The sequence below is a fragment of the Trachurus japonicus genome, chromosome 3, assembly GCF_045865225.1.
Source record: "Trachurus japonicus isolate A0001 chromosome 3, Traja_1.0".
Taxonomy (NCBI): domain Eukaryota; kingdom Metazoa; phylum Chordata; class Actinopteri; order Carangiformes; family Carangidae; genus Trachurus; species Trachurus japonicus.
In genome coordinates, this window is record NC_140909.1 from 24,925,815 (window position 1) to 24,949,625 (window position 23,811).

Genomic DNA, 23,811 nt, shown 5'->3' on the forward strand with positions numbered 1-23,811 from the left:
TTGTATTTATTGTTTAGTGCCCTTATTCTTTTTATTAATATCTGCCGCTGCAACACTGAAAAGCTCCTCTTCATAGGAGTAATAAAGGAATATCTTATCTTATCTTTAATTCTGTACTCTGTCTTCTTTTTTTTCCCCATTCTCTTTGTATTTTCTTTATGTTCTCCTCTTCTCCTCTCCTCTCCTCTATCTTCTCAACTCAGCTGTATGATTTGGGCTCCCCGGCTGATTCGCAGTCCAGCTCTCCGGGCTGCCTGACCACCGATAGCAGCTGTGTCAACATGGGCTATCCGTCCTGCGGCCACCGGGGTCGCTGCCACGGCGAGTGGGGCTCCTTCAGCTGCCAGTGCGTGCCGGGATACACAGGACACCAGTGTGAAGAGGGTGAGCCAGAGTTACTATGAACATATGCATTAAGAGAACACACCAAATGTGATAACATCCACAACAAAGTCATCCATGTGTTCTGGAAAGATCATAAAAATTAAACTGTAAGTTAATTTTTGTAATTTGAATATGGAAATTTACAGACCATATAATTAACAGACATAAAATTAGCACACCGTCACTGGTGCAAATGACCTTTCTATCTTATAGTTTCAGCTACGTAGCACCACCAGCCAGTCTCATGAGAGGATTACAGAGGGTTAAACGAGTCGCACTAACATGTTGCAGGCTGTTTTCTCTACCAGCCTCAGGGATGTGCAGCAGCGACAGCTTTTTTTTTCTTTAACTCTGTTAAGTTTCAGTCTTCAAGGCCACGTTAAATCTACCTGACAGAAATTTATTGTCAGTATTAATGTGGAGATTAAGGGTGAGAAACTGCAGTTTTGTGAACATGTGACATAAATAGTCAGAGAATAAAGCTCGGGAGGCTCTTACCAAACAGGGTTAACTACTTCTATTAGCACCCACTGCTGTGTACATGCTCGCCATCATACATTGCTTTTTGCTTCGTGACATCCTTTTCGCGGGTGGGATGTGTTCTATTTGAAAATTATAGCATATATAGGTCAAGCACTCGCCTTTCCCTTAGAGGATTCTTCATTATGCTGAGTAATTCTTGCTCTACCCAGAGAGCAGTATGCAAGCCCTTGGCAGTGCCCGTAATAAAGATCCTTATGGCCCAAGTTAAAGCAGCTCCCTCTTTATGTTGGCCTCATGGTTTCCCGTCAGAAGAGATGATTGTTGGACTGAGATGAGATCTTTAATGATCATTGCCCTGATCCTGCACCATTCACTGTGCATGTGCTCCTGATTGAAGATTGCAGCTACAGTAATGCTTTTTGCTGAAAGCAGCAACCTCTGCTCAACTTTATAGTCTCATCTGGTTCCCGTTTTGTCCTGCATGGTGATGCTCCCTGACTGGACTCACTCGCATGTGCCTTTGTATATGTGCAGAGGTCATAAAATCAATATTAGCTCAACTTTCAAACTATTATTTTTCAATTAGTAAAAAGTTCATAAACAGTTATATTCTTCAGTAGGGGTGCAAGTGCAACAACGATCATTGAGTGAATAGCATGAATCCAAAATGAAAACACAGATCAGTTGATACATGTCAAGATGCACCTATATTCTCAAATCCCCCTGCAAGCTGAGGCACAACTATCTGCAGCAATTTCATATTTTTCATTTGCAAAGACATGTGAAGCTAATTATTAAGTTCTTAAAGTATTGTAATAATGTTTGAGACTCTAAATAGGAATAAGGTTTGCAGTAAAATCCTGCTTCGAATAGATATTCAATCGTCTTTCAGTTTAATTTTGTAGAAAGTGAAAATTGTAAATTGTAAATCAGAATGTGACACCTTATAGTAGAAAGGAGGCCTATTTTTGTTTTATTTTTTTAGATAAATGTTTTTCATTTAAATGTCTGGTTGATGATATTTTAGCTTTTTGCGATTTGATATGAATGGAAGTGAGTCTGTTAAATCAGCAGATGATATTGTCTCATATCAATCACTGATCCCTGAATCAAATCAAAATGAAATGTTGTGAAATGTAGTACTGCGTCCACAGTGATTTCTGTGCTAAGTGATTCATTTCTAAGCCTCCAAACACACATTTTTTCAATGAGTAATTAAGTGAGTGAGTTAATGAATAAATGAATGAAGGGATGTTAATTAATCACTTTGCATATTCATGAACTGATTCATATCTATGAGAAAGCAACAAAGTCTGGAGTCAGTGACCAAGTAGAGGCTCATGGATGATGAGTCCTCTCTTTGGAAAAAGAGAAAGCAGAGCGTATTCTTAGTGACCATTTCTGTGGTTATATTCAGAACCTCGAAAAAACACAGTCTGAAGAACATAACATAAAAGTAAAGGAAAAGAAAAAGACACTTTTATTGTCTCTTCCTGGTAGGTATTGAGACCATGATCCGAAGTTCTGCCTTCAAATCAGGCTGTGGACATTCCTTTCTTTCTGTCTTCTCTTCTTTACAAAGTCACAGACAATTCCAATAACAAAACCATAAAAACTAAACCTAAAAAAAAGCTCCCCTTGTGTCTTTTTCAACTCACCATATATTCATATTGTGCCTGAAGATATTTTAACTTTAAGTATATTATACTGTTGATTTCTGATTTTAAACCCACTGACCCGCTGGCAGGCCCAACATGCATTAAAAGCATGTGACATTTCAGGCAGTAACACATCCATCAGTGTGAACATACTCACTTTGTTTTCTGGTATTATGAGGAAGACTTTACTGGTGTAGCTAAATTCTATAGAATAGAGGATGCAGTAGTTTTGGACAGATGTTTTTCAGACAGAAAGAGCACATACAACAGATCTACTTCAGCATCTTCAGAAAGTCAAGCAGGCACTTCTGCAAGACTGTGTCCTGAATAAGGTGTGTTGTTTGGTGTAAAAGTGATATTGTTAGTGGGATTTGTATATCCACACAAATAGCTTTGTGGCCTTCAGAAACACAGCAGACAGGCAGTGAGACACGCAATGACACAGTCCTCCAGCAGGATTTCAGGAACCTCCCTGCTTTGTCATAGTTACTCTGTTAAGACACGAAGAGGGAAGAAGTGTGGAAACAATAGACAGAAGAAGATTCAACTTGAGTATGCTGTGAGATGGAAGAGTGCTTTGAAAACATTTTAGGTGTGCTTGGTTTCATCTGCCGAGCATGCAAAAAAAAAAAAAAATCACTTCAGGGAACATGGGTCTAACAAAGAAGAACTGAGTGTAACTCAAGCTATCAAACTAAACCACACACACACACTCACATCATGTGTATTTTCTCTCTGCGTACAGGGCGATTGAAGAGTCTGATTTAGCTGAGGTTACTTAAGGTCACTTCCTTTTCTCCTAAGAGAAGCATTTTTTAAATGGATAAAATGTGATGTTTTGCTTTTAAAACTTTAATTGTGTTTATTCTCAATCAAATAGCAAAGACTGATCCCTCTATGTGTGTGTGTGTGTGTGTGTGTGTGTCAACCAACACCAGAGGTCCCAGAGTATTCCTTTGATGGCCACAGTCACGTGCACTACCAGTTGGCATCCCCACTGCCGGCCCGGAAGACCTGGGTTCAAGTCCTCATCCGAACCCGCAAACACAGCAGCACCATCCTCAATCTGATCTCCAAGGAGCAGAGCGAATACCTGCGACTAGAGGTAAAGCTGTGTGAGCAAGTATGTGGGTAGACTGTGATGGAAGACTACATGAAAGCCTGTCTGTACTTTTTTTTTCAAATTTCTTCAGAGTAAGTCTGCGATTTTCTTACATTAACGCCGTGTGGGAACAAATCCTCTCTCCCCTTCCATGCTGAAAAGCAACGTCAATCATTTTCTTCCATCTTAAACTGCTCTTAAAATATCTGACTTCACTGTTGCTGCCATGTTGGACAAGCTGGTGATATTTCCCTAAAATGTTCTTGTAATACAACATGGTTGAAGGAACAGTTGAACACTGAAGGGAAATGCAAGCAGTGATTTGTACATGTGTAGCGGTTGTCTGACATTTGAAAGCCAATTATGCTAGCTAAGGAAGCTAGTCCACCATTAGCATTTCTAGCCGCCTGCCCCTCTGCAATCAACATGATAGCTAGGCTAACAAGCTTCCATTCTAAAAACAGACTTAAACCCTTTATAGGGCACACGTTTAGATACCAGGAAATTCAGAATTTCAACCTTGGACCATTATTGGAGGATATTAGAAGAGCTTTTTTTGTTTGTTCGTTATTATTATTTCTTATTCTTTCAATGTCGCTTCTTACTTGATAACGGGTTAAGCTAGCTTGCAGGAGTAGGACGACCACTCCTTTGCACATCATAGACATCAGAGCTTGTAGCGAGTGTAAGCTCTCTCTCCTGGGTGTAGTTGTCATGATGCCAAATAGCAGCAGTGATAGCACTATAAAACCATAAACATTTTTTTTATGTTTCAGACTGTGCAATGGTAACAGTGTAGACATTAATTAGTCGGCTTAATTAGCTGATACAACAGGTCAATTTTTGTTATCTTACAGGCAACATCAATTTGATGCCTGACAGTGCTACTGTAGCCTATGTTGTGGATACGTCTGCTGTTCATTCACTGCGCAGACATGAGAGCAAATCAGTTTATTTAGTGAAATGATGAACTGTTCATTTAATTGTGTGGTCAGTGTTGCTTGCATATTGCAGGGCTCTGGCAATTCATTTGTGATGGTGTGACAGCAACTTTATCTAACAAAATAATCTATTAATGCAGCCAGTCGTCTTAATTTATGACCCAGACATGATGTAGATTGAGAGTGAAAACACTGACAGGGATGAATAAATTTACAGCATTATTTGGATATTTGTCCAGAAAGCTCCTAATCTTTTTTTTTTTTAATCTTTTTTTTATCAGATACTTTGCTCACTCTTGAGTTGCTCTCTAATATCTGTTTATTTCCCAATTACCCTCTATTTTGGAGTTGTGCAGTACCCTCCCAGTCCTTTCCTTTTGCTGTGTCCCGCTGCATGCTGTGACCACAGGTATTGATCAAACATCAGTGTCTAAAATGATGATGATTATCCATACCAGAGCTGCGGTTATACTACAACCTCTGATCTCCGTCCGCTATCCATCTGTCTCTCCTGTCCTGTCCTTTCCTACGTTGCCTCTTAAATGTCACACTGCTCCCTCAGCACAGCCACATGGGGAGCGGGGTTCACATCATTTATCCACCATAAATGGTGCATTTATTCCCCGGTACTCATAGCACGAAAATGTGTATAATCTTATGAAGTACAGCCCCCCCCACTGAGTGAAACACTGGGAACCCTGCAATGCTCTTTGATAGAAATATAACCATGTTGCCTTCTGGGATTATGTTTTTTTATTGTTATACTGCTGTTTGCTTTTAATCAGAGGAAGGAATTAGTATGCGTTACTCTTGGCTGGCTGCTAACTCGCAATGTGAAGAGCTTTTTGTTTCTGCTGTTTGTGTGTGACTTGCATTGCAAACAACATGGTTATATAAAGATGTGGCACTTTCTTTGTTCCAAGCTTGTGTTTTCCTCTTGGACTACAAGTAGTTGGTTTTTAAATTTGCTTTGTTTAAATGTTGATTTATAGGAAACAGCGGATGTTCGTCTGTGTGGATGTAAGCTCAAGAGTGATTTCACATGCACTTTAAATTGTTCGAATTGCTGTTGAAGATTAGAGCAGTTCATAGTAGAGAAGTTCATCTGAATTAGTATATGCTCCAAAATAATGAAGTCAAAGGTTCACACTGTAACTTTCACAGCTTTCAATTGCAACTGGCAGCCCACTCACCTGTTGAGTGGAGTCGTATATACAGTAGGATCAGATCAAGATCCTGTTGTGCAGGAGTATTTAGTGGAGGAGTTGTACCGTTGCTTTGATGTCATTCAGTTCGGCTTATGTGGCTACATTGTTCCTCATTGGTGAATATTTGCCTCCTCACTGTAGGCTGGCCCAAAGTGGCCTCTGTAAAGTTGTGTCAAGATTTTATAGAGGCTATAAATGAGATTTCATTTATTCCAAAACATTTGGGTGAAGCATCAGTCACTCAGAATGAAGAGGTTTTCTTCCTGACGTGGAAACATTAGTCATACAAACTGCAGCCCGACTGGTTTCTTTAGTAGTAGACCACCGTGCAGTTTTCTCACAAGACACATCAACTGTATTTGCATTGAAATTACAATCATGTTTTTGTTGAATATGTTTACATTATAATAATGAATAGAATAGAATAATGTCTGTCAAAAGTAATGACAATACTAAACAAATTACGCAGCAGAAAGATAGCTGACTGAGTATTTGTGTTTCTATGGAATCACCTCCTCTTTCTGTAGACGCTGCTGCTTACTCCACAAGCTGAGCTCTGCATGTCAAGGTAACAGAGTATTTCTGGGATTTTGAACTGCAATTTTAGAAAAAGAAGTGTGCAGAGGGGAACACATTATTGAGACTGCACAGCAAAATAACTGGAAAATTAAGTATTACATAACTAAAACTGCTCATATTTTGAGAACATTGTGGGCGTTACATTTCTGTCCATCATTGCAGAATGGACAATAAATGTAAAAAATCTGAATGAGCAGGAAAAAAAATAATTCTACATAAATAAATGGAGACGCATATGCAAATTGCTTCCCACCGGGGGGCAGGGGTTCACTGAATGGTTTGATGAGCTTGAAAATGATGTGAAACAACATGTTCTATGGTTTTAACTGCCACCAGGGCTCAGCCAAACTTCACAGCTACCAATATCTTGGAGCGTGACCAAATTACTAAAAAATATCTCCCAGTAGAATCTATGACTGGGAGGTTTTAATTTGTCTGCTCTTTGTACTTACATCATGCGGTTGCTATTTGTAACTGGTTTTAACCAACTGTTGCAAGAGCATTGTGAAGGTTTTTCAAAACCTAAATGTACTGTTTAAAACGGTGCACACTGTCAATATTATTATATGATTTCTATTTTGTACTATTATCTGTGACTCACAACCTGTATTCTCCTACCCATTAATGCTATCGAGCATGTTTTCACACTGTGAACAGTCTGGTACACAACAACTACATGGCAAAACTATAAAAAACTGGCACCTCACTTCCATCAATAAAATTCCTATTCCAAAAACTGAAAAGGGCACAGAAAATCAATCCAAGTCCCAGTTGCCCTACTCACCTCCTGTTCCAGCTGTTACCCTCAGGGAGGCACTATACTATAAATCACATGCCCTCCAGGACAAACTGGTATGCGGACTCCTCGGCTCCTGCTGTGCTGTGTGTACTGTGATATCTGAAGTGATTGCGGAGCTGGTGATTCTTGTCATTGATGGGACTTCACTGTACTGTTCACTCTGTACCTGAGTCAGATCCCACCAGCTTAGCTATTCTATTAAAGTGAACTGAGCTGAATTAAAATGACAATAGTGTTCTCTCCCACATTTTGTACAGCACCAATGAAAGCTGAGATTAAAGCAGAAGTAAGTGGAATATTTGTGTTAATGTAAGTCTTAAATAGTTATATCTTCCAACAGCAAGAGTGTTTGGTCCGAAACACAGGTCTGTCAGTCACTCTGCTCTGCTGTAAGCCGAGGAGAAAACTTTCCTTGTATCCTACAACCTTTATCCAATGAGGAGAGAGAATGGCATAAAGGGGCGGCCCTCTCTGTGTGTGCAGCCAAGGGATGCGCGTGAATGTGGTGACGTAGGGACGAGGGCGGGGGCTGCTAACTCCATCGGCTGACAGAAAGTTAGCCAAAACGACCGGATCGCTTACTTCTGCTTTAATTCATTTGGTTTCCTCATATATTGAATTCAAGCTACTTTTACTGATCATTAAATGCACATTATGAAACTTCTGCTGCTCGGGGTCTCTCAGTAGAAATGATACCAAAAAAATTGGGTTTGGGGATTCAGGGGAGTTGTCTTCATCACCACTGTCGTGAGCCTCGTTTGTGTTGGATCCCTCAGTGTCAGTTATTCAGGGGGTTTTTACCTGCATGGAGCTGAATTTTCTGAATTAGAGGCATCCTCTCCATTACAAATGAACAGAGGAAGAAAACGAGTGGAAACACTGGATAAAGAAATTTTACATTAAGAAAGAAAAGGGACTGGTAGCTTTTCTGTGTCTATGACAGCCAGAGCTGGAGTTATGTTTTCAGGTTGTCCACACACATCTGTCTGTTCTTATGAACATGATGTCTCAGTCTCACAATGCCTTGGGGGAATTTTTTCAGATATGAAAGAAAAGTTCACTTGGACTCAAAGATCAACTAGTTAGACTCGGGTAGTCCAAGTTTGAGGTCACAAATTCACACACTAATTTTGACTTGACTGTGATATTGTTATGTTCTGCAGAATCACTGTAACTCAGGACTGGGAGGCTGTAACCATATTTCCTGCTGAGACATACTGCCATGAGGTGGTAATTGTACTTCTCTAATTACTTCAAATCCGAACATCCAGTGACTAGAAATAAAATAGATATTTAAAAATGCCCAAAGTTTAAAAAGTGTATAAAAATGTGGCTTAAAAGTCAGTTCTGAGCCTCTTCAGGCAATCACAATGCTGACACATGGGCATAGAGGAAATTATGTCATTTAAAAGTGACTCCCACTGTTACTGTATTCTCGATATTCTAAAATGATGGGCGCATTTTGGATAGTATAAATACACAACTCAACTATGTGTATCACATAGGTCAGGTCAAATGCTATAGATTGTAACTTTAACTAATCACATGAGCAATAAAACTACAGTGTTGGTATCCCTTTTCCTCTCAGCTACTGTCATGCTCTGTGACCACGGTTCCCATTTCAAGCTGTTATTCCAGCCATTGCAGGGCACATTTCAAGCTCCCACTGTGTGCTCCCTGACAGATGTGGACACTAAATCAGGTGAATAGGATACAACCGCTGGTACCATTTTCATCATTCAACCATAAGCCTGGTGCTCTCTCAGCTCCACAGGCCAACGCTATTAAATCAGATCAAAACACTATGGCTCTCTGAAATAGAGGGAATCTCTTAACTGAAATGTTTAAAAGATGGATGGTTGCAGTCACACTATACATGACTGAATGTATGTCTCTCCTGGAATGAAGGGAACATTATTGACTGTAGTCATTAGATCATGATAAAGTTCAAAAGGTAAGAGACAGACTGACCCCATGTATTTTACCTTTCAGACAAAGGAAGTTAGAGAATTAATTTAGTAACAGTAACACAAACGACTCATGTTGAATTATCTCTCATAAGCTCCAGTATCGTCTGGATTTGGGCCTCGGGTCTGAGTCTAATCAAAAGTTCCCTCTGTCTGTAGTGTTAACTGAAGTTTCTGGCAAAATGAAGATTGTCATTAGACACTATAAAGAGATTATTATTCAACAGTTTCATTACAAGATAATTATTATTGCCCTCAGATGAGAGACTGGCTGGTTCAGAAGTTGGCATACAGAACAACTACAAAATACATTCAAACTAATGAACACTACCTGTCTCTGGTTAGTTAGATAACTGTTTAATTTCAAGAGTATGAAATGGCAACGGATATGAAAATGGTAGAGAGAAATATATTTTTTCTAGTGTTTCTGTCTTTGCATACCCAGCATGTTACAAGGATTGTCCTTAAGTGATTTTTTTTTTCACAACTTTGGTATAATGCTTAGGGTCATTGCCTTATTGCAGCTTTAACTTCCTGGCTGATGTCTTGAGATGTTGCTCCAGTATATCCCTAATTTTACCTCTTGGAAACTTCTGTTTTGTAAAGTGCAGCTTCTCCTGCTGAGCAGCCTTTCAGGTTATGTTTTTACAAAACTGTTTTACCGTGGCTATAGATACTTTCGTACCTGATTCCACCAGTATCTTCACAAACTGCTGTTATTGTTATTTTAGGAATGATTCAGATTTTGCACAAAATAAAGGTGTTCATCTCTAGGAGACAGACTATGCTCCCTTCTTGAGTGTCATAACACCTGCATGTTCCCATGGTGTTTATACTTAATTCTTCTTGTCTGCACAGATGAACATAGAACCTTCAAGTGTTTGGATTTAATATCCTCGCAGTGAGAAACATATTTTCAGACCTTGCTCTGTTACCAGTAAACAGCCAATAAACGTAACCGTACAATAAATGTATGCAGCAGAGTGAAAATGTGTGTAGTATTTTGCAGAAACACATACAACAAATTATTTAGCAAGCAAGACAGTCATATGTTGTGCTGAAAGCTGCAGGAAGCCAGTGAGGGATCACTCCCTTGTTGCTGCACTAGTAACTTTGGTTGGTTGTTTTGCCTTTAGCTGAACTTTTATTTATGTATTAAGGAGTTATGATGTTTCCACCGAGTACTCATATAGTTGCTGTTCCTAGCTCATGTTTTATAGCTGATTTCTGCCTTCTTTAGAATTCAACTTAAATTTGCAGCAACAGTTAACTAAGTTAATGTGGACTGCAGGAAGTGTGGTTAGTTTGGGCTGTTCATGTTTTCTTCTCCAGTTTCCTGATCCCAGCAGAGAGTGTTGATAGTGAGGACAACATCATGGAAGTTTGAAAAAGCACAGAAAAAGCTGAAGAAAGTTGTTTTCTTGTTTTTCCACTAACACACTAATAGGACAGTCCTGCTCCTCTCTCTCTTATGCTCTCTGGGGTCCTTGCTGTCTGTCTCAGTGAGTGACTGAACTAGTACAACAATTGCAGTACAACAATTGCATTACATGGATCTCCGGTTCAGTGAAGCAGAGGCTACCTGGACTGTCTACCTGCAGTGACCCCACACAAAGTGTTATGTTATGGGGCCCTAGTTTCGTCGACCAGGTGAAGTCTAACATCAGCGCAGCTTCGCCACGCCAACGGGGTGTGGCCCAGGTCCATTTCGCAAGATTGGTGGGCCGCGCAGTCAGACTTAGACCAGCGCAGCCCCTCCCCTCGTCCCTCCCACCGGCGCAAACGGTGAAGAGGGAGGAGAGAGGGCGGGAGGGAGACAGGAGGAGGAGAGAAAGGTGTGGAGTGGGTTTGACACAGCCGAGTCAGATCTTCACCAATCAAATGAGCTCCTCTCCTCACCTTTAACTGCGCCGCGGGCGATGCGCGCTGCAAGTTTGTCATTTTATACTTTGACATGGACGGAGGAAACAGCGACGCCAGAGGCCAAACCTCTCCCAGGAGGAAACAGCTGTTTTGGTCCGGAGGTCCGAGCTCAGAGTGACCAATAATGAGTTTACTAATATACTTAACCAGGATTGATCTGATACACTGAGAACGGCTGCGCAATCTAAGAAACAACAACTAATAAACTAATAAAGAAACTCACATTTATTCAAACTGTGTATAAGATGAGAGGTGTAGGCTACACTAATCACAACATAAACAAAGACCATGTGGATTAAATCAGCGTAAAGGACGCTCTCTCTCTCTCTCCCTCTCTCTCTCTCTCTCTCTCTGTCCTCCTCTCTCTCTCTCTCTCTGTCCGTCTCTTTTTTTCTCTTTTTTTTCTGTGATAGAGATGCTGAGTATACTGTAGTAGGCTATATACTGACTATCTGATACCGAGGCTGTTGTGGTGGACTAAGAGAGATGATGATTTGTGTTTTGTTTTTCATTACGGCTGCGTGATGCGGTCGCTCTCCGCTAATGAATTAATAAGTAAATAAATAAATAAAGGGGATCATCACAAGGGCAGAGTGGTATCTCAACACGGCAGCATGCAGTCATCCACCCTCAGTCCTGCTTTTGGGACATCCACAGCTGCTTTTCAGTGCCAGTTCGTCCCTGCTGTGTTAATTCAGGTGGAGTTTCCATTGCGCGTGCCACAGCCTTTGATCTCTGCTTTGATCTGACATCAGATGTGACGGGACAATCTATATAGATATAAATTCACTGTTGATTCCGTTAGTTGCATTAAATAGTGGTTATTGTGGATATTTATTGCATTGAAAAGTGTCTGGAACTGTGGAGATCTGCCTGTGAGGTCTTGGTGACGTGTGTGCACTGCAGGTCAGTCAGCCAAACTTCCACTGCACCTGCTGCGCTTCGCCCTGCGCTGAGAGTAGACCTGGTTGGAGGTGGCGAGCTTTCAGCGCAACCTCGGCGGGACATTTTCGGACAAAACTTCCACTGCACCAAGCTGAATCTGTGACGCCTCCCCCTGCTGCGCGGCCACGCCTATCTCAGCGCAGCGCGATCTGCCAATCTTCCAATCTGACTTTGCGCTAGGCTGCGCTGGTCGAAACTTGCATTAGACCAGCTGCGCTACCTTGCGCCACCTGCGCTGCGCCAGCAAACTAGGGCCCATGGTGTGTATATTGAATATTGAAACCTTGTAGAAATTGCAACAACATAATTCACACATCAAAATAAATGCATTGTCCATGCTAATATGTACAGCATGCTTTTGTTGTAGACATACAGTTTGTTACATACATATATATCCATCTCAAACCCTATCAATATGTATTCATATTAGTCCAAACAAAACCACTTCCCTCAGAATGAAAAAAAAATTAAATCAATGAGAAATTATATGAATAACATATGAAAGGGTATCTGTGGTATTTCCAGAGTATTTGTCCCATACATTTCTATATTGGACAAAGTAAATGAAAGCATTTAAACACAATTACTGTGGGGAATATGTTACAACTACTGTATGCAGTGATGTGAAAACATACCATGAAAAACTGAATATAATGTAGTCCTGTATGATGCCATCACCAGCTATGACCTCAGAACATGTAATTAAATCGGCAGCTCTACATGTCAAAAAGTGAGCTATAGATATGATTAAAGTAGACTTCATAGCAGACCACTAGTATTGGATTGCGTAGGTATAACTGTTGCATAGACCTCCTGCTCCTCACTAACTCAAACATCTCCAAGTTCTGACTCACAGTGGTCCAGGCCTTGCAGATGGGTTTTACTGATCTTGTTGGCGTCACTGGCATCAGATGTCAGACACAGACACTGAAGGATCTGAGCTTATCCTGAACAGAGTCCACTCATTCCCTTCATATGTACTGGTTTAGTTTTTTTCTGACTCAAACTCAGGTCAAAGATAAGACCTCCATTAGCTAAGGAGCTGTTTCTCACTGTGATGTTAATGTGACATGATACACATTCCTACAAATGGTGGTCACACCACTCCACTGATTAACAGATGGTGGAAACATCTGAAGATGCAGCAACGTGTTAAAAAAAATTGAAAAAAAAGAAGAATGGATAGTAAACAACTCCATTTAAAGCACAAATGTTTCATGAAGGAGAATGTGCAGTTTGTTACTTCTCAGTTCATCTCAGTGCACTAAACACTAACACTAAATGTAAACATAATTCATGGTTTACAGGAAAACTTCCCTGAGTTAATTTTCTTTTACACGACAGATTACCCCCTCTGTGGAATGAAATGTTTTTAAAAGTATGACGTACAGGCTAAAAAGCCATACCCAAATTTTGTATTTCTCATTTAAACAATTCGCCCTTTTTGCTATAATTGGCACCAAATTACATTTGTTTGTTTTTTTTTCCTGGAAACATAGATGTTTACAAATTCTAGGAAACTTTTTGTCTGCGAACACACTGTAATTTATCCCTCAGATCGACGCCAAGCCAGAGCTTCAGGTATTTACACAGAGCATTTAACATAAATTACAATCATCTGCCTTTAGGCTGGTAAGAAGTCAAATTGATGCCATTTGCCCAGCAGCGTATGGTATTTTTTTTATGACCAAATCAATATCTAGACTTTAAAGCGGCACTCTGCAGACCAGATATCCGGCTGTAGGAAAGTACGGGTGGGGAACACTTGTATGAATGTGAAGCTGAATATTACAGATAATGTGCATACAGTTGAATGTAATTCCCCAGCACAGGTTAAGATACAAAAAATGCATGAAGCAGTTATACACACACATTATTCAATCATGAGAAAAGGGCAGATTAACACATCATCTGTATGTCTGCGAGACTGAAAGGCTGCGGCATCAAGAGCAGTCTGTCGCAAGGAAGCATCAGGGGAGATGAAACTGTCCCTGCAGTGGGACTGTTTACTCAAAAATCTCACACACACACACACACACACACACCGACAATATGATGCTCCCGCTAAGACTCGCACCACACACACACACTATTGAGCACATTCGCTCACACACCACCCAGGGAGCAGAGCAGGAGCCAAATTGCTCGGCTCCGCTCAGCTTTAATTGGGGGTAAAATCAGGTGGCTGTGAGTGCGTCTGGTTAAAAAGCGCTGCCCCAGTGGATTCTAAATATAATTAATACTTCATCACAGAGCCTTGAAATGAGCCTCGGTTTTCCAGCTAAACAACCTTGGAGCCGTCCAGCATTTTATTCAGCTGCTCTAAGGGTAGAGGGAGCAACTCAGACAGACATGGCTGAAAAATGGAGAGATGTGCGAGGGAGGTCTGTTGTGGCAGAGAATAATGGAAGAAAAGGAAAAACAAAGAGAAGACAGGGGGAAACCGCTGAGAGAGAGTTGACAAGTGATGGATGATTTGACAGGCTTTTTTTTAACTGATTTGGTTTGTCTTTATTATGTGGAGAGGGGGTGGGTGGCAGCATTAATGGTAGCCGCCCACCTCTACTTTCCGTCGGCCTCATGGTTCTCTGCCCTTCTCATCTGAATCCTCTGTTTATGTGGCGGTGGCAGCAGAGGAAGATGGAGGAGAGAAAATTATGCTCAGTGGGACACTTGGAGGAAACAGTTTGAAATTGAAATTAGGACGATCCACCCACCACCCCATCCCTCTCAAAATGGCCTTCAGACTTTCTCCCTCACGCTCGTGCTCTCTCTCCCAGTGTGTCGCTCTCACGCACACTCAGAGACACAGGCTGCCAGATTTGTTTTAAATGAATATTGCTCTGTGATAGACGTGTGATTAGCATCGCGGCCAAGTTAAAATGGAATCGTTTTCATCTGGAGATCTAAGGGCGGAGGGAAACATCTTGTTGTGTAAACATGAGAAAAGTGTTTTGTTTTTTTATTTCTTTTCCTCATTTTTTCATCTCTCATCCATAAATTCTCTCATTTCCTGTCTCCCCGTATTCTTTGTTGTCCCCACATCACTTCCTAAGAAGACCATTTTTTCTCAAAGTTCTCCTTCTGGAGATGCATGTAGTGTGTGTGTTTGTTTTTGTGTGAGAAGGTGTGTGTCTTGATGGCAATGACAGCAAGGGAGTCAACAAAATAGCAAGCTAAAATGTCAACTTGACCAGAACGCTCCCTTATCTAAAATTGATTGTGTAGTCCCGTAGCAACAGCACAAATGACAACAAGCTTTTTCTCCAGGTGCATTTTGATCACATTATGTTAAAGTGCTACAGCACTGCTCAGTGAACAAAAGTACAGGTGTAGGTGATTTGGAAGGAGTTCGTTGATCCAGTGTGTTCTTCCTCGAGCAGATTTGTACCATCAAATATTTGAAATGCTAACAATATGACACTTCTTCACTCTCCTGAGTTTGCCAATCTCCAGGGAGTCAATCAGACTTATTGACCGACTGGCCAATTTGGCATATCGACCCAGCCTTACACCAACTAAGTGAAACCCTTTTTTTCCCTCTGATCTCCATCAGTGTTAAAGTCTGAGACTCAGTTCAGCGTATTTTCCCTATTTACCCCCCAGTGGTGTTTTGCCATGCAGATAGTTTTGATTTGATTTTCTGAGGTTTTCCAAGACTTCTGCCAATCTCTCAGAACAAAGCCTGATGTCAATTGGTTTGTGCCACTGAAAGCATCAAAGGATACATTTGTAGGCTGCGTCTCTCTGCTCGCTGGCAGAGAAATGGGAGTTTTAGTTTGTCGATAATCCAGAAACAGCAGGTTTCTGTCAAAAGACTATTCTGTTTTTGAATGTATTTTTACAAGATGTGATGCACCAAAACCCAAAGACTATTCAGCTCCACTCTGCTGGGAGACAGCTGACAAACAAACAGGCCTGGTCCTTTCTGTACAGAGGTAAATAAAGACCAGTGTTTGAGAATTAATGCTTAGTGCTCTACACACCCACACACAATGAACACTGTAGCAACGTGAGCTAGTCTTTTGTTCTACTGTCAGATTATCACCGTCAGGTGTATGATATGTTTTATAATAAATGTGTTATTTATAGCCACTGTCAGGGCCTGAATGAGATGGTAGTTGGCTGCAAAGGATGACCTGAGATCTTCCACTGCCATATCACTGGAAGACCTGTGTCTCTGTCGTCAATCGTCAATTCCTCATTTGTGGCCATTGCTGTTGTTGTGAATGGATTTTGGTTAACTTGTGGCAGTGGATTCGTGGCTCAAGATTAGATTTCTGGTGGATTCAGACTAGGCATGTCTGCCACAGCAGCGGCCAAACCAACAAGCCTAGTAAAAGCTACCACCAGGCCTAAGCAGTAACCACCACCAGACCACAGCAGCAGCCACCACCACCAGGCCCCACAGGAAGTCATCACCAGGCCTCGGCAGCAGCCATCAGGCTCTAGGCTTCAGCAGAGGCACTACAACCATTAGGCCGGCTCCAGGCTCAAACAAAGACCTGGTAGCTGCTATAAGACTGCAGGTTAGCAACAGGAAGCGAGTCTGTGGCAGAATGCCTTCCAAAAGAGACATGGAAGAACTGAAGAGATCGAATTAAGGATTAAGGAAATCAGTGGAGTTCATGGGTCACCAAATAGAAGAGATGGCAAGTAAACAGGCATGATAAAAGAGTTCAAGGAACTGAAGAAGCAAAATGAAGAGAAAGATGTTAAAGGGATAGTTCACCCTAGAATGATATTTCGCTCATTATCTACTCACCCTCATGTTGACTAAGGGCTGGAAGAATTTTCAGAGTCCACCGTCCCTTCTCTGAGTTACAGGGGGTCTTGGCGTAGCAGTGCATTTCAATGCAACGGTTGCAAAGGGACACCAGAGCTCTTCGTAAAAAAACACACACAAAAAAACATCCAAATACCTCCATGCTGCTCGTATGTAATGTCCGTCTTGTGCTGAAGCCCCAAATTGCGTAATTGTCCCGAAAAAAATTAAAGAAGTCTATATTTTAAGCTTGTTTGTAGCGGAAGCTTCTCGAAGCTCCTCTTCCTGGTCCGTCCAAATCTCGCGTGATTTGCGCCGGCGTCAGTGCGGTTACTGCGAATCACGCGAGATTTGGACGGACCAGGAAGAGGAGCTTCGAGAAGCTTCCGCTACAAACAAGCTTAAAATATAGACTTATTTAAAGCAGATATCAGTGGCACGGCCGTTTCGGCTAATGCTGTGTTCAAGGCAGGCTTTTGAAACCGTAAGTTACAGCTTCAAGTCACAACTACGACTTGGTAGCGTTCCAGGTAACCCGTAGCTCGTGTTTTTACCGTCCTGTTGTCTGTGAAAGTTCCCTATAACGGCCACTCGTAACTTCCGACCCGTGAACTCGTACCAGATCGAACTGGTATGACTTCACAGGAAGGAAAAACACAAAGTACGAGTTTCCTTGAACGCACCATGAGTTAGCAGCCCCCGCCCTTGTCAGGCATCAATTGGTCCTCGTGCTACGTCACCACATTCACGCGCATCCCTTGGCTGCACACACAGCCCTTCATGCCGTTCTCTCCCCTCATTGGATAACACTTGTATCCCACAAGGAAAATTTTCTCCTCGGGTTACAGCAGAGCAGAGTGACGGAGAGACTCGTGTTTAGGCTGAAATACTTCATGTAAGTGATTGCTGACGGAAAATAGGACTATTTAGGACTTATATTAACAAAAACATTCCACTGATATCTGCTTTAATTTTTTTCGGGACAATTACGCAATTTGGGGCTTCAGCACAAGACGGACATTACATACGAGCATCATGGAGGTATTTGGATGTTTTTTTGTGTGTGTTTTTTTACGAAGAGCTCTGGTGTCCCTTTGCAACCGTTGCATTGAAATGCACTGCTACGCCAAGACCCCATGTAACTCAGAGAAGGGACGGTGGACTCTGAAAATTCTTCCAGCCCTTAGTCAACATGAGGGTGAGTAGATAATGAGTGAAATATCATTCTAGGGTGAACTATCCCTTTAAGTTTGCACAACTAGAAAGCAGATTATCTGAGTTAGTACAATACACTCATGAATGGCGTTATTGATACTGTGCTGCCGACATGACCCCAGTCTTTTGCTCAAAGGCTGCTCAAATAAAGCTCAAACGAACAAATGTTTAACTTAATGAACATCTAACCAAGAACAACGCAGACATTACTTAGGGAACTCGGTACCTACGTAATGAGGAAAATTTTAATTGATCTCTGAAGCGCCACAACACAACAAGTGTGGTCATGGTGTGAAATATTTTATAGCACTTGGCCATATTGTGGTTAACGTTTTTTTTATTTGATTTAATGTTAAGCTTTATCATTGTTCATTACCATTTCTCAGTTATAGTGCACATGTGTAACCCAAGCAGCAGCTTCACCCACTCTGTTTGCTTTAGTAGTGTTCTATTATTGCTGTATCTCTGTACCATGTCATGAACTTATAGCATTCAACACAATGCCAGCAGCTGTGCCTTGCTTTGCTGACTGGTCTTACAGGTTTTTGGTCCGTCGCCAAGCCTGCATTTATTATACAAAGGTGACTGTTGCTGTTGGATGTTTACAGAAATCGCATTGTGATAAATGATAAAACCTTCGAATTTTGCGTTTGTAAAGTGATCTGTTGTCAGGCAATCTTTACTTTTTTTAGAATTGTGCCTAGCAAGTGCAGCAGTTAGATAATGGTTTAAAATGCCTTGACATTTAAATAATGGCCACTGTCCTCTATCAGAGATCTGTTAAGGCCTGGCTCGTTACTGGTTCTCACATAGTCGTTTTTTATGACTGTCAAACAACTGCATTGTCATTAACATTTTATTCAATGAAAGACACAAAAGGCTAATTGTTAGCAACAAGGGATGTTGCCTGTTTTCAGGCAGTGACAAAAGGAAACACAAAACAAAACAAAATGTTTTGTTTTGCTCAGTCTTAATGGTGATAGACCTTTTTGCCGTCTCTTCACTTCCTGCACGATTTGTTGTAACAAATGTTTCAGATGTGCAAAAGGAAGAGTTACTTCATCCTTCAATGACACAGTATTAACAAAGCACGCATTGTAAAACCTATGGGAGAAGCAGGAAGGAGAACTTTAATACAGATCCACCTCAATGATAACAATACACACCACCTGTTCATTAGTGCTTTACGTTTTTAATGCTATGCCCCTAAATTATGTGTGAATCCAATGCATTCCAATACTCATTAAGCTAACGATGGTGTAATCACTTAATTAGTGGCTCAGGTGGTAGAGCGGCTCGTCCAATGATCAGAGGGTTGGCGGTTCGAATCCCGCTCTGTCCCGGTTGCTGCCGTAGTGTCCTTGGGCAAGACACCTTACCCACCTTGCTCCTGATGGGTCGTGGTCAGCGCCTTGCATGGCAGCTACCGCCATCAGTGTGTGAATGTGTGTGTGAATGGGTGAATGTGATGTACTGTAAAGCGCTTTGGGTATCGTTCAGGTATAGTAAAGCGCTATATAAAATACAAGACCATTTTTATATTACACATTTGTTTGCTCTGTTTGACTTATTTTGTAAAATACCTTTAATAAACAAAAGCGATGTCCCAACACGGTGCAGTTTTGTTTGAAATTTGGTTCACCATTCCAGACTACACCACGAAGGCCAAGTTTAAACTAAATGTCTTCTTCTCCCATTGCAGATCTTCCAGGGACTCCTCTGTGTTTTCTACAACCTCGGTGACGGGGACTACAACCTTACCCTACCCACCTATCGCCTTGATAACGGGGAATGGCATGAGGTCATCTTAGATCGGCATGACAACGAGATGACACTGAGACTGGATGGTGGCGGAGGGCAGCGAGAGGTCACAGGATCACAGGGTCGGAGCCGAGAGATCATAATTGATCCCAGTGTGGTAATTCTGGGAAATACCTTTCCATCTGCAATCAACAAAAGCTTCCAGGGTAAGTGACGCAGGGCTGTATTTTGATCTACAAGCATTTTCACTGGTGGTCACAATGCATTGATCTCAGAGAGAAGACCCTACACACAGCAGGTGTTCAGCTTGTGAAGGTTTTGACAAGCTGTTACCTGCACTTCCCAGTGTCTCTTCCCCCTACATTCAGACTGCGCAGCTTGCAAGCTACTCTACATCTGCATGGGGACAGCTGGAGGAGCCCCAGGCTGAAGGACAACTTGTCAAAGGGACAATCAATCAGTTTTTTAGTTCCATTGACATTTCTAAAACAACCTCCCCTTCATACGGAGTTTCAGGGATTCACCAGATGTGGTCTGTTTTGTTTCCTTCTACTCCTTCTACACACTTTCATTTTTAAAATTTTCCCCCTAAGTCCAATAGTTATCAAGACTGCAACAACCAGTGATTAGGCTTGTCATGATATCAGAATGTCAGTAGTGAATACCAATACCAGTGAATTTAACTCTATACTCATTCGATACCACAATAAAAGTAATAATATTTTTTTTAAAAACAACAGAACACGTGTACATCTAAATTCACTACTTGATTAAATAACTGTTTCACATCAAACTTTCAAATTAAAGGTAGAGTCTGTAGGTTTGTTTGTTGCAGTTTGTAAACACAACATTCAAAGTGGGCCCCTCCTCTTGGGCTGCACTGTGCATGTCCCCTGCCCCTGACAGCAGTTGTCAGGACTGACCCATGTCCAACTGCTGTTCACATTGAACCTTTCACCACTTCAGCCTTCAAAGTTCTCATTTGAATATTTGCTACTACCACCAAGACAGCGACTGGACACCACCAAGCTGGGAGAAATTGCAGTAGTGAAACAGCAATGATGATGTGAATCTTCTGTTACATTCTTCGCAGTCACCAGATCGAAGCCCAGCTGAAAACCTGTGGGAGATTTAGGTTGAGTGTGTCAGACAGCGTCTCCACCACCACCAGACTTGTAGAGTGAGTCGATGCCAAGGTGTACTCAACTCAAGCCGTTCAGGCAACAATGTGGTGTGGTGTCCCAACAGCTTACTAAAGTGTCAGTTGTATTTTAATAACAGGACCCAGAAGCAGAAAAAGTTGAGTTTGAAAGATGTTTTAATGAGGAACATGTTGAGGATGGGGCTGAGGCAGCAGGGCCTGTCTGGCTGGAGCAGTGGGGGAATTGCTGAAGGATGAAGAACTTGAACGCAGTGGGAAGGAGATGGTGGAGACAGGTTGATGGCTGGAGGTGAACGGCAACGTGCAGATGGTACGCAGGCAGCAGCCTGAAGAAACAGAGCTCAGGTGTGGCACTGCAATCCAGAGGCACAGGAGAGGTAATATTAGTGAGGCAAGAAAATTGTCGACTTTGCATCAGTTCAGATGTTTTTGTGTTGGACTGTACCTCCTGCCAAACACTCTTGACCACAGCTTTCGTTTGACTCCAGAGTTTCCTCTTGATCAAGTAACGTAGCCTTTGTCATGACCGGCTCAAAAGCCACGACAAGAGACGGAGAGACGTTGGTAAACTAAATGTTTATTTAGATAAAGATCATAAATTATAATAAATCCATGAGGTGTAAGAGTGTGTCTGTCGTTGGATGCATGTGATGATGTGTGCCACTGCCTGCTCTTAAAGACTCAGGGAGACTGGCCAGGTGCCAGTCCCCGCCCACTGGGGTACCTGCAGACACAGCGCACACACACACACAATGAACAAGGGAAAAACAGAACAGGCCCTACAGCGGCAGGTGGCCGTCAAAACTTCCACAAAACAAAATCAAAACAAGTTTCTTTGTGAAGTCATATTTGTGGTCCCAAAAATTCTTCACTATTTTCACTTTGAGTAATGTTTGATTAGTGGTGTTTGTGACCCAAATGGATCAGAGTGGAAGAGGTATTACTTCAGCAGCAAGTTAACCAGCAGTGGTGTTAAGTACTTGATCTTGGGACTTGAAAAATATATTATTTATATATATTATATTTATACATACAGTAGCCTATTTATATCACATAGTAAATTGATCAATATTGTGCAAATCTTATTATTTTTTTTATTTTTATTCTTACTGTATGTTAAAGATTAGTGTTGCAAACTATCCCAGTAATCCTGTTGATTGTAATTTGACACAACACTGCACTGTGAGGACAAAAATATCTGTTCATTCAAGAGAGTCATTTTTACATGGCGGAGGCAGATGAATGCTAGCGAGACTGAACATTTGCTACAGAGAATGGGAGAAAGGGTATGACGCATTAGACTAGTCTTACAGAATGACCCAATGATGTCAAAATGTCACAATAACAGAGAAGTGTATTTGATGCCTTCCAAACACCATCCAGACTGTATTGTATGTGCCACAAATCCTCCATCTTAAACAGTTATGTAGTTGTCTTGTCCCCAACCTTGGATAGTTTGGAGTGTACAATACCAACAGCAGGTCTGTTGGACCTTCATCATCATGGCAACAATAGGAGACGATCACTGTATGAATGAAAGCCTTCAGAAGGGAACCTTCATCATCAGGTTATAACATATAACAAATACCACAAGAACTTCCACGGATGAAAGAAGCAATGTTGATTTCATGGAAAATGAACAGTGGTTGTTTCCATCCAGCTCACCTTCTTCTTATATGGACTTTGCTTCTTTTTGTACTCCACAACCTCCATTACTCCTGCTATAATTATTACAGCTATCAGAGGTCGCCTAACAAAAAAAATGTAACTGTGGTTCATAATAAGCTGCTTTCACAGGCCACATATGGTCTCATCTTAACCAGCATGTGTATGGGGAGAGCCTTTAACATGTCACAGGGTAAAGTAAAAAAGGGAGTTGTGTGTCAGTCAGGACATAGGAGATGGTATCCCACTTGAAAAGTGCTACCAGAAATAGTTCCTCTTTATATATTCATACAATTTCTAGGGAGTATTTTGATGTTTTATGTGTTGATGAATGATTGATATGACAGTTTAATGGCTAATTCACCCAAATGCATCTTTATTGTTGGGATGATGGCCAGCCCCCAGCTAGGTGCACAAGGAGACAGGCGAGTAAAGGGAATACTTGTCAAAATGTGTGTGTATGCGTCAAAGAGAGATGTGTGGGTGTGTGTTAGCGATATGTTCTCTCAATGTGTTTATGTGTCCTTGTGTGTTCATGTGGGCATGTTGAAGTCCACGCAGGCTGATCTGAACTCTATGGCAAATTTTAAATCAGTATTTAAAACACTATACCTTTACAGTACATACCCCTGTGCATAATGTCGTAAGGTTGACAGTATTTTTTCTATAGTGCAGAGACCATGCATTATGATTTTGAAGAATATTCATTTTATATATTTAGTAGTTTTTATTGATTTATGTTAGTTGTCATAAATTACTACCATAAATGCCATATCATATACGTATGTAAGAGTCAGTTAATATAATAGTAGAAATGTGTAAATGATATTATTGGTAGCCCTCATCTAAAACTCTGATGTTGCATGTGAAGGTCTGACACTGGGCTTTTATCTGTATCCTCACCCACCAGTCTTGTCTGTGTTCCCACATTGTCGTCTGGATGATGGAGACACTCACCTCAGCCTCAGTATTCCATTTGTTGCTGACATCTTCCTCCGCCGCAAAAAGCAAGCAAACACAATAACACAGCTTCATGAATGGCTTGGCTACCATCGTCTTCTATTCTTCATTTTGTTGTTGTTGTTTCTTTTGGCCTCTCTCATACTCGCCATGGCAGTGACAGGGCTTTATCATGTGAATGAAATGTGTTGTTCGGGGGCACTCACTGAGGATGGTCTCTTTTTTAAGGTTTGACGGATTGGTCCCTCCAAAATGTATCGTTGACAGTTTTGTTAAAGCTTCCAGACAGTTGTC

At 41.4% G+C, this 23,811-nt stretch overlaps 1 protein-coding gene across 1 annotated transcript in view; it reads left to right on the forward strand.

Moving 5' to 3' along the window:
• LOC146990018 (neural-cadherin) overlaps positions 1–23,811 on the forward strand; it is a 325,636-nt gene that overhangs the window by 256,835 nt on the left and 44,990 nt on the right. Inside the window, exons 31-33 of the mRNA XM_085767491.1 lie at positions 204–384; positions 3,464–3,630; positions 19,672–19,936. Of these exons, the coding sequence (XP_085623617.1) occupies positions 204–384; positions 3,464–3,630; positions 19,672–19,936 (613 nt within the window). The remainder of the gene's footprint in view (positions 1–203; positions 385–3,463; positions 3,631–19,671; positions 19,937–23,811) is intronic.